This window comes from Gastrolobium bilobum, unplaced genomic scaffold (genome assembly GCF_033153095.1).
Source record: "Gastrolobium bilobum isolate Gb01-03AN ecotype WA unplaced genomic scaffold, APGP_CSIRO_Gbil_v1 utg2134, whole genome shotgun sequence".
NCBI lineage: Eukaryota > Viridiplantae > Streptophyta > Magnoliopsida > Fabales > Fabaceae > Gastrolobium > Gastrolobium bilobum.
The window spans coordinates 213,998-223,537 of record NW_026899657.1 but is presented as its reverse complement, the minus strand read 5'-3'; the positions used below and the strand labels follow the sequence as shown (position 1 = coordinate 223,537).

The following is a 9,540-nucleotide window of genomic DNA, read 5'->3' as shown; positions in this document are numbered from 1 at the left end:
TTAGAGTATTTGGTAGTGTGGCCTATGCACACGTACCAGACCAGCTCAGAACTAAGCTCGAGGACAAAAGCAGGAAATATGTTTTTGTGGGATATGATGAAAAAACAAAGGGGTATAAGCTGTTTGACCCCGTCAACGAGAAGGTTGTAGTAAGCCGAGATGTAAGGTTTAATGAAGCAAATGAGTGGGACTGGAGCAATTCATCCGAGGTGAATTTTGAAGGCAGAATCTCAACACAAATTATCAACCCGGCAAGCCCTGAAGTTTCTGATGATGAAGACGAGGTACGACAACCCAGGATGCGGAGCATACAGGACATATATGAGTCAACAAGTGAGGTACATTTTGTTTGTCTTCTTGCAGACTCTGAAAACATAAGTTTTGAAGAAGCCATCCGAGATAAGAAATGGCAAGATGCCATGGATGAGGAGATAGAAGCCATTGACCGAAATAACACATGGGAGTTAGCCGAGCTACCAAACGGAAGTCGGCCCATTGGAGTGAAGTGGGTGTTCAAGAAGAAGATGAATGCTAAAGGGGAGATAGAACGAAATAAAGCTCGGCTAGTTGCAAAAGGTTATAAGCAGAAGGCTGGAATTGACTATGACGAGGTGTTTGCCCCTGTTACAAGGATGGAGACAATTCGGCTACTCATCTCACAGGCTGCTCAATACAGGTGGCCAATACATCAAATGGATGTAAAGTCGGCATTTCTGAATGGTGTTCTTGAAGAAGAAGTCTATGTGGAACAACCGCGGGCTACATGAAGGCAGGAGAAGAGAAGAAGGTGCTGAGATTGAAGAAAGCACTTTACGGGTTGAAGCAAGCACCACGGGCATGGAATGCTCGTATTGACAAATATTTCAAGGAGAATGGACTTGAACAATGTCCATATGAACACGCTGTTTATGTTAAGAAAAATAGAGGAGACTTGTTAATTGTAGCTCTTTATGTTGACGATCTCATTTTTATGGGAAACAATGCCAAGATGATACAAGAGTTCAAGAGCACAATGACAAGAGAATTCGAAATGACAGATCTTGGTCTGATGAAATATTTTCTTGGTCTGGAAGTCAGACAAGACAACTCGGGTATCTTTGTCTCTCAAGAGGCATATGCAAAGGAGATTCTCAAAAGATTTAAGATGGCAGATTGCAAGCCGGTTTCAACTCCTATGGAACCCGGTTCAAAACTCTCAAAGTATGATGGTGGAGATCTAGTTGATGCAAGCAAATACAGAAGCTTGGTGGGAAGCCTACGCTATCTCACATGCACGAGGCCGGATATCTCGTTGAGTGTCGACGTAGTAAGTCGGTTCATGGAGGAGCCAAGATACACACATTGGAAGGCGGTAAAGAGAATTTTGAGGTATGTTCAAGGTACAATTTCACACGGGTTACACTACCCGAGTTCAGCAAAACACAAGTTGATTCGATACTCTGACAGTGATTGGTGTGGAGACGTAGATGATCGAAAGAGCACGGCTGGTTATGTGTTTTTCATGGGCAACACGACATTCACTTGGATTTCGAAGAAGCAACCCATTGTAACCTTGTCTACCTGTGAAGCTGAATATGTAGCAGCATCTTGGTGTGTTTGTCATGCAGTATGGCTTAGGAATTTACTAAGCAAGTTGGAGGAAAAACAAGTCGGCCAAACCGAGATTCGAGTTGATAACAAGTCGGCTATAGAGTTAGCCAAGAACCCGGTGAATCATGAGAGAAGCAAGCATATTGACGTCCGATTTCACTTCATCCGGGATCAAGTAAAGGAAGGAAATGTGGAGTTAACACATGTGACCAGTCAAGAGCAAGTCGGGGACATTTTCACAAAGCCACTGCCGACGTTGCTGCTCAACAATTGCAAGAAGATGCTTGGGATGAAAGATGGAAGAAGCATTTAAGTTTATGGAGGAGTGTTATTAGATAAACTTAAATGTACGGTTTTTAGATTAATGGGTCTCTAGAAGTTTTATGTTTAGGAATTAATGTTGGTTAAGTGTTATGGGGGTTTGGTTTTGATATTTGTTAAATGGCTGTAAGTTTTCTACGGTTTATGTTTTATTGCGTTTAATAGCTTTTAATAGGTGTTTAAGTTATTTTTAGCAAGCTACCATATAAGGAGATGTAATCGTCATAGAAAGAACAGAGCAAGAAAAAGAGAGTTTGATAATAAAGAAAAACTTTCGTAGATTATTCGTTTGGTTGTCTCTTGCATCTGTGTGTTGATACCTTAACATTATCAAGCAGGTTTTGCAAATCCATGCAAGTGATTATATAATCTATTCCTGTGAGTCGGTTATGACTATAAGGGGATGGTCAAAATGAAATCAACATCTTTATTCATGACCATCTAATGAATTGTCAATATAAAAACGCTATCTCAATTCTATCTTCTTGATTGATTTTTGTCTTTTTCCTCCAGTGGGCTCAGGGGATTAAAATCAGCCATCAATTCAAGCTAATTAAAATTACAAATGACAAGGAACAATCCATTAAAGAAAGAATACGGGATGCAACCCAAGTATCGTATTCTGCATATCAACAATTTGACCCCATTATATTATTTAAATAATATTGCAATGCATTCGTGTTAGAATTGAATATCCACACAGATGCAAGAGACAACCAGACTTGTGTATCTACAAAAAAAACTTTTCTTTTCTATTCTTGCTTTCTTGCTCTTTCTCTTTTTCTCTTGATCTACTTGATCTTGATCTACATTTCATACAAACTATCAAAGGCTATTTATAAGCTATAAAACTAACCAACATAACTCCACACATAACACCCTCATTACTTTATAACTGACATAACTGACTCATTAATATTCTAACTGACACAAGAAACTAAAAAACCAAAACTACTAAAAAACGGACATTTAAAATTTATCCCAACAAAACTCCCCCATAAATTTTGAATTCTTCTTTTTTGAATTTTCCACCGGTTGATTTTTTTTGCGTTGCTGCGCCGCTTCCATGTTGCACTCCTTTCTTCAATTTCTTTTTTTTTTTTGTCTGGCGGTTCCTTCATTGGTGGAAGATAGACAGTCTTGAATTTTCCTCTGTCGACCTCATCCTCCAATATACTTCCACATCCATTCCTACACGTATGATCTTCACACAAGTCATCATACTGATCAGTATCTGTATCACTATAACGTCCCATTAGTTTTACAACACCTATGCCAATTTTAATACTTTCAGATTCAACATGTGCTACATTAATAGCACGTTGGGCCTCATCAACCACAATAACCCCATCACTCATTGAGGACCGTTGATTCCCATCATCAAGCAAATAACTCAACGCATCATTTTCTGATTCCGCCCCACGATCTTCTTCTGGTTTACGCTTGAGCCAAAATGATTCCGCCATAAAAGTAACTCTAGGCTCCTCATCGCCGGGTTCCCTATCCACAATCACACCTTCCATTTTTCCGCTCTCAGTTTCTTCATCGCCGGGTTCTTCTTCATCGAGAACAGCTTCCACGCGCCTCATCAATGGAATCTCAGACCACCGTCCTCCAGGGAAATGGTCTCTTTTCCGTGGTGTCGACATCTTCCACTTCCACCATAAATTCAATGCAGTCTCCGACTTCTGACTTCCAACCCGAACTGCGTCTATGTCGGTCTCCGACATCAACCTCATCACGCCGGGGTCGAGCTCTTCTCCAAAACATGAACTCGGTGAATTAGCCGGGATCTCCCCCATCCCGGTTATCAACACAGAACTCGGATTCGCGGTCTCCTCCATGCCGGTCTCCGTCAAGCACCTCGGCTTCTCAATCTCCTTTCCGATTTTCGACTCTGTCTCCAGACACTCAAGTTGCACGAAGTCTTCTACCTCGACAATGGACTCGTCATTCCCTTCCTTCTCTGCTTCGATCTCGGCTCCTTCGTTCTCCTCATCTTCTATCTCAGTTCCTTCGTTCTCCTCCTCTTCTATCTCGGCTCCTTCGACCACAGTCATCTCCATCGTCTTCTTCTCCGAGTCGTCTCTTACGCGTTCTGACACGTCAATCTCCTCCGCGGATGCGTTGCCGTTGGCAACCTCGGATTCCGCCATCTCGGTCTCTTCTTCATCCGCATCATCTTCATCATCTTCATCATCATCATTGAAGATTTCATCTTCTTCATTAATCAGATCAAAACGTCCACGCAAGTATTTTGTTATGAAGGCCATTAGAAAATCTTTCCACATATTATTAAAGTCGCGGCAGTTCCATGTACGGAACCATTTGATTACGCTTCCTCTGAGTCTTCTCATGGCTACCTGCCATTTGTTCTCTTCAAATGTTTTTTCTCTCCGAAAATATTCTTTTAGACAAAGTAAGAAGACCAATGCTTCATCTTTATCTCCATAAAAGAGTGGCACTTCCATCTCGTTCTTTTCCTCCATAGCCCAAGCTCTGATACCAATTTGTTAGAATTGAATATCCACACAGATGCAAGAGACAACCAGACTTGTGTATCTACAAAAAAACTTTTCTTTTCTATTCTTGCTTTCTTGCTCTTTCTCTTTTTCTCTTGATCTACTTGATCTTGATCTACATTTCATACAAACTATCAAAGGCTATTTATAAGCTATAAAACTAACCAACATAACTCCACACATAACACCCTCATTACTTTATAACTGACATAACTGACTCATTAATATTCTAACTGACACAAGAAACTAAAAAATCAAAACTACTAAAAAACGAACATTTAAAATTTATCCCAACAATTCGTTCATATACTGAAATGACAATGCACTCATTCATGTAATATTCCAATCATAAGGTGTAACATGAATAAGGTGCAGCATTCGTATATACTCTTTCGAATAATTTGTGACATTCATGTGAGATGGTACCACAACATGTACCACAGGATTTCACATCTAAATTTGTGAAAAGATGCGTACCTTCAACTCTCTAATTTCATATATAATATATTTATAAATGCAATGCCCAGCTATTCTATACATTCAGCCATGATGCAAATACAATTGGAAATATAATATTCAGAAACGAAATTAGAGCGTGCTTCTCAAACGGTGAATTCATCACACAGAAAACACCCCTTTTTTTAAATATTACAATATTAAATAGATGGTAAAGGCCCATGTCACATACTTTCCAAATAGTATTATAATATTAAAAAGATGCCCATGCGCTTTCTCAAATATAAATTACTGAAGTTTAGTTCATGTTCGGTCTGAAAGGCAGAGATGTCCAACCAGTGACTGGTATATTTTATGTAGGATCTAGGTGTCCTCTCTCAAGTATTTATGAATGAGATTCCCTTGAGGGTAGGCTGATCACTGTGCACAATAATAATCGACATAATCAAGGCGTGGGGTGTGTGCACAGTAACAAGCTAAGAGAGAGGGTTTTTTGAGAGTGTGTACCTTATTAGTTTAACCCCTTATTTATAGATGGGTTACCTAAAGGAATGTACTTCTGGGCCTCTTAGGAATATTAGGGACCCAAGTCCAACTGCTTAGCTGTCTGGATAGGATTGTCATCAATAGGAGATTCCCTTCCTTTTGTGTTGTCCTTTATTGGTCCTTCTAGAATATAGGTCTTTGTCAGGTACATAACAATTGCCCCCCAGCCCGAAAGTTTGGTTGTCCAGGCTGCCGGGATGTAATAGCAGTAATCTCTTCATTTTATTCCGCAAGTCTGATTTCTTATCAAAACTTGAATGTGTTTCTTTCTTAGCAATAATTTTGATTTCTTCGCAAGAACTTGAGAATCTAAGGGTGTCCCCCTATCTTCCAAGATTATTTACCTCGGCTAGAACTCACGTTCTTGCTATTTTTGCAAGACAGGTTCAAATACCTCGACATTGTAGGCCGGACTAGAACTCGCAATCTTGCCCGTAGGCAAGAGGGTTCAAATACGTCGACGTTATTGGCCGGGTTAGAACTCACAATCTTGCCCGTAGGCAAGAGGGTTCAAATACCTCGACGTTGTAGGCCGGGCTAGAACTCGCAATCTTGCCCGTAGGCAAGAGGGTTCAAATACCTCGACGTTATAATATTTAACTCGGCTTCTTGCCAGAGTTTCATTTACCCCAGATTTTTATCTTGGGTCTTTATCCCGGATTGAGGTGTGATCCTTTCTCTAGGATCCCATCTTTCCAAACCCGTCTTCATTTTTTCGCGGATTGGGATGTGATTCTCTTTCTAGGACCACATCTCTCCAAACCCGTCTTCATTCTTTATAAATAAACCATTTATATTTCGGTGGGCCGGTCTTCATTTTGACTCTTTCTTCATAATCTACAAAAGTGAAATGTTAACATTTTGATTTTAAGTTTAGGCCACAGTATTCGCCTTTTTTCTCGAGCCCTGCTTTTCTTGCCTCGGCTATTCTTTCAGTTTGGCTTCTTTTGCTCAAGTCTTGTATTCATCTAGGTGGATTTCCTTCCTTAGTTGAATGGATCTGGATCTCCTTCCTTTTTTAGAGGGGATCTCCACACCACCTGTTTAATTATTCTTTACATCACAGTATAAAGAAGATAATTAGCAATAATTTTGGTTCAATCATCAATCAATAATTTTCCAGCTGCAATCAGCAATCAATTCAATTAGCAAATTATATTTGACCATATTTTATGTTATATGATCTGATTGAGCACCCATCATAAAGCTCCATGCTCCCCCGTTTCCTTGATCTTCATTTATACTCTGTGAACATAGGAAATGTAGCCTCATGGTGAAACCCGATGCTCCTTTTTTCACGATAATATTTAGGGAAAGCTTACCTTGCAAGCTAGCTATCCAAGCCAAGAGTCCACACAAGCTCAAAGTCCAAACACAGCAGAGTCTTTCCTTACGTTTTCAGTGTGTTTTTTCCTCACTCGCACACTTCCTGGGAAAACTTACCAGGAGGTCACCCATCCCAGAATTGCTCCAAGTCAAGCACGCTTATCTGTGGAGTTCTTCCGTTCCGGGCTACCAAAAAGAAGATGCATCTTGTTAGTATAGGTAGTACCAATTAATTCTTATAAGCTATCCCAAACTGTGCAGTCTCACACCTGCACAATCTTTGGAATCCCTCTCTTTCGGGTGTCGATTCGATTCATTCATGCATGTAACCCCCCGCTGGAAACCTGTCAGGAGCCGCTCCTTGTCCGTTCCTCTTTGCACCGACGATTACTCCTCGCCCTCGTCAGCGCTCTGGATGTTACATCTTAAGGCTCTTCACAAAGCCACAAGCCCTTAATCACTTGATTCTGACTTAAATAAGTTATTACAGAAGTTCAACTTCCACAATCTAGGGTCCACAAACCCATAACTCAGTTCTGTATGAACAGTACCGTTATTGTTCTCGAAAATCCAGAATATCTGGATATTTGTCGGGGCCATATCCGGATATCCCATATCCGGATATCCATATTCGGATATCTCAATATCCCATATCCGGATACCAATATCCGGATATCATATCTGGATATTTCGCGACAGAATGCAGTTTTACATTTTCGCGAAGATATCACTCAAAGGTCTAACTTTTACCCTTATTATACGTCCATTGATCCATTTTTAGGCATATACAGGTTCATATACGTGTTGGTTACTTCATTTTAACATATTACATGTCAAGACTCCACTTTTACCCATTCAAACTCATGATCAAAGGTGGTAAAGCTTACCCAAGCTCAAAACAGAGGTATAATGGCTCTTGGAGCTCACCAAACAGCTCCTTAAGCTCAGACTTTCAAGGCACACGAAAATGGCACACCAAATGTTGGTTCTTTCTTCACAAAGGTCACTTCTTGGACCTCAAAATGCCATGACAATGGCTTCACCCTCACAACTCAGAAACTCAGCACCTTAAACTCTCCAAATAGAGACCCAAGGTTCAGAAACAAGGCCAACACTCACCCCCAAAGGTAATCCTCACTCACACCAAGTGTTTTGGAGGAGATTTCATGAAGGAAATGGTCTCAAGGCTCAAGAAATGGGGAAGGGAAGGCAATGGAATAGTTCACAAAGACTGGTCAGCCTCCAAGGTCACGTAGCAATAGTAAAATGCCTAGGGTTTTGTGCAAAAGTAATATTTATAGCCGGTTTAAACTTAATTGCACTGTATTACCACTAATTGTTATGCTTAGCAATTTAATTCCAAACTTAAGATTATGAGCCTACTCATTTTTCTAAGATTTATCATATTTTTATTTTATTTTTCGCAGCACTTTTCCGGTACGCGCTTTTCCATAGTCAGTATCAGTTATGGCACCGTTTCTCATTATTTTGACTTGAAACTTGGTTTAAAAGTACTATATATTATTCTAGTGACATATACACACTTTTCATAATTTTCCGGGATACTTCATCGGTACGCATTTATACCGAGTAGCAGAACCGGTATCTGCACTTTTCGTCAGAAAAACGACTTTCAGAATTATTAATCACTTACCATAATTATCTAAGCCTCATAATAATTATTAGGATCAATTATGAAATTATTTCCTAATTTCTCATAATTAATTAATTAACTTTCTTAATTAACGGTGCGAGTTCTTATTCATAACATCTTTTATTTTAATTTTTAATGTATTATATTAATTATAAATATTTTCTTTATTATTTTAAATATTATATCTTTTAAATTAAAATTTTTAAACTTTACTTAACTTACTCATATATACTTTTTGAATTTTAAATATTTTACAATAATCTAAAAATCGGATCAACCCTTGCGGTAGTTAATCAAACTCGAACCTACCTGGATATGATTACGAATAACTACGAAAACGAAAATAATTTGTTTCAAGTTCCTCGGAATTGCATCCTATCACGTTCATCCATTTTCGGGAAGAATTTTGGTGGTCCTGGATCACCATTAATTTAGTGGTTCAAACCAATTAGAATGAGACAATTATTGAAGAAAGAGAAGAGAGAAAAAATAAAAAATAAACTTTTATACAAGTGAAAAGACCACATAAGTCCTGGAGCATCAAAAAAATTTCCTCCATTTCCTTCATTAAACATATTTAGCGTTAGATGGTGTTAAAAAATGAATAAAAATATTATAGTTCCTAACAAAAAAACATGATTCTCACTTTTTTTTGTAAGAAAAGTTAATTTTTGGTTCATCTATAATTTCAGTTCTTTGAAAGTATGATCCCATTAAATTCGACGAAAATCCAATTTAGTCCCACAAAAAAGATTACCATAAATATTTTTTTTGTAAGTGATCAAAATGGGGACCGTATTTTTTATTAGGAATTCAAAAGAGACTTTACTCAAAATAATATTTAATAAATTTGACCATATTCATACACTTTAAATATAAATTTATTTATTTTTTTAGAAATATTCAAATCGATTCATCGCTTTGCGACTAGTCCGATTCGGAGCGGATTTAGAAATAAGTGTTTAAACCTCTCCTAAAATAATTTTTTTATAATACATGACCTAAATCATGATGATTAATTTAATTGTAAAGGACTAAATGCTCTCCGATATAACATATCATTTTTAAAGTCAACGAGGTTAGCCTCAAGAGCTATAAGTAATTATATAATAGATTGTGTTAAAT

At 38.4% G+C, this 9,540-nt stretch overlaps 1 protein-coding gene across 1 annotated transcript; it reads left to right on the top strand.

The window, feature by feature from the left end:
* Positions 1–763: 763 nt before the first annotated feature.
* Positions 764–1,903, top strand: LOC133292341 (uncharacterized mitochondrial protein AtMg00810-like). Its single transcript, XM_061490748.1, has one exon. The coding sequence runs from the start codon at positions 764–766 to the stop codon at positions 1,901–1,903; it is 1,140 nt and encodes a 379-aa protein (XP_061346732.1).
* The last annotated feature ends 7,637 nt before the right edge of the window (positions 1,904–9,540 follow it).

Coding starts and splice junctions, on each gene's coding strand:
- LOC133292341 (XM_061490748.1), top strand. CDS start 764: ATGAAGGCAGGAGAAGAGAAGAAGGTGCTGAGATTGAAGAAAGCACTT.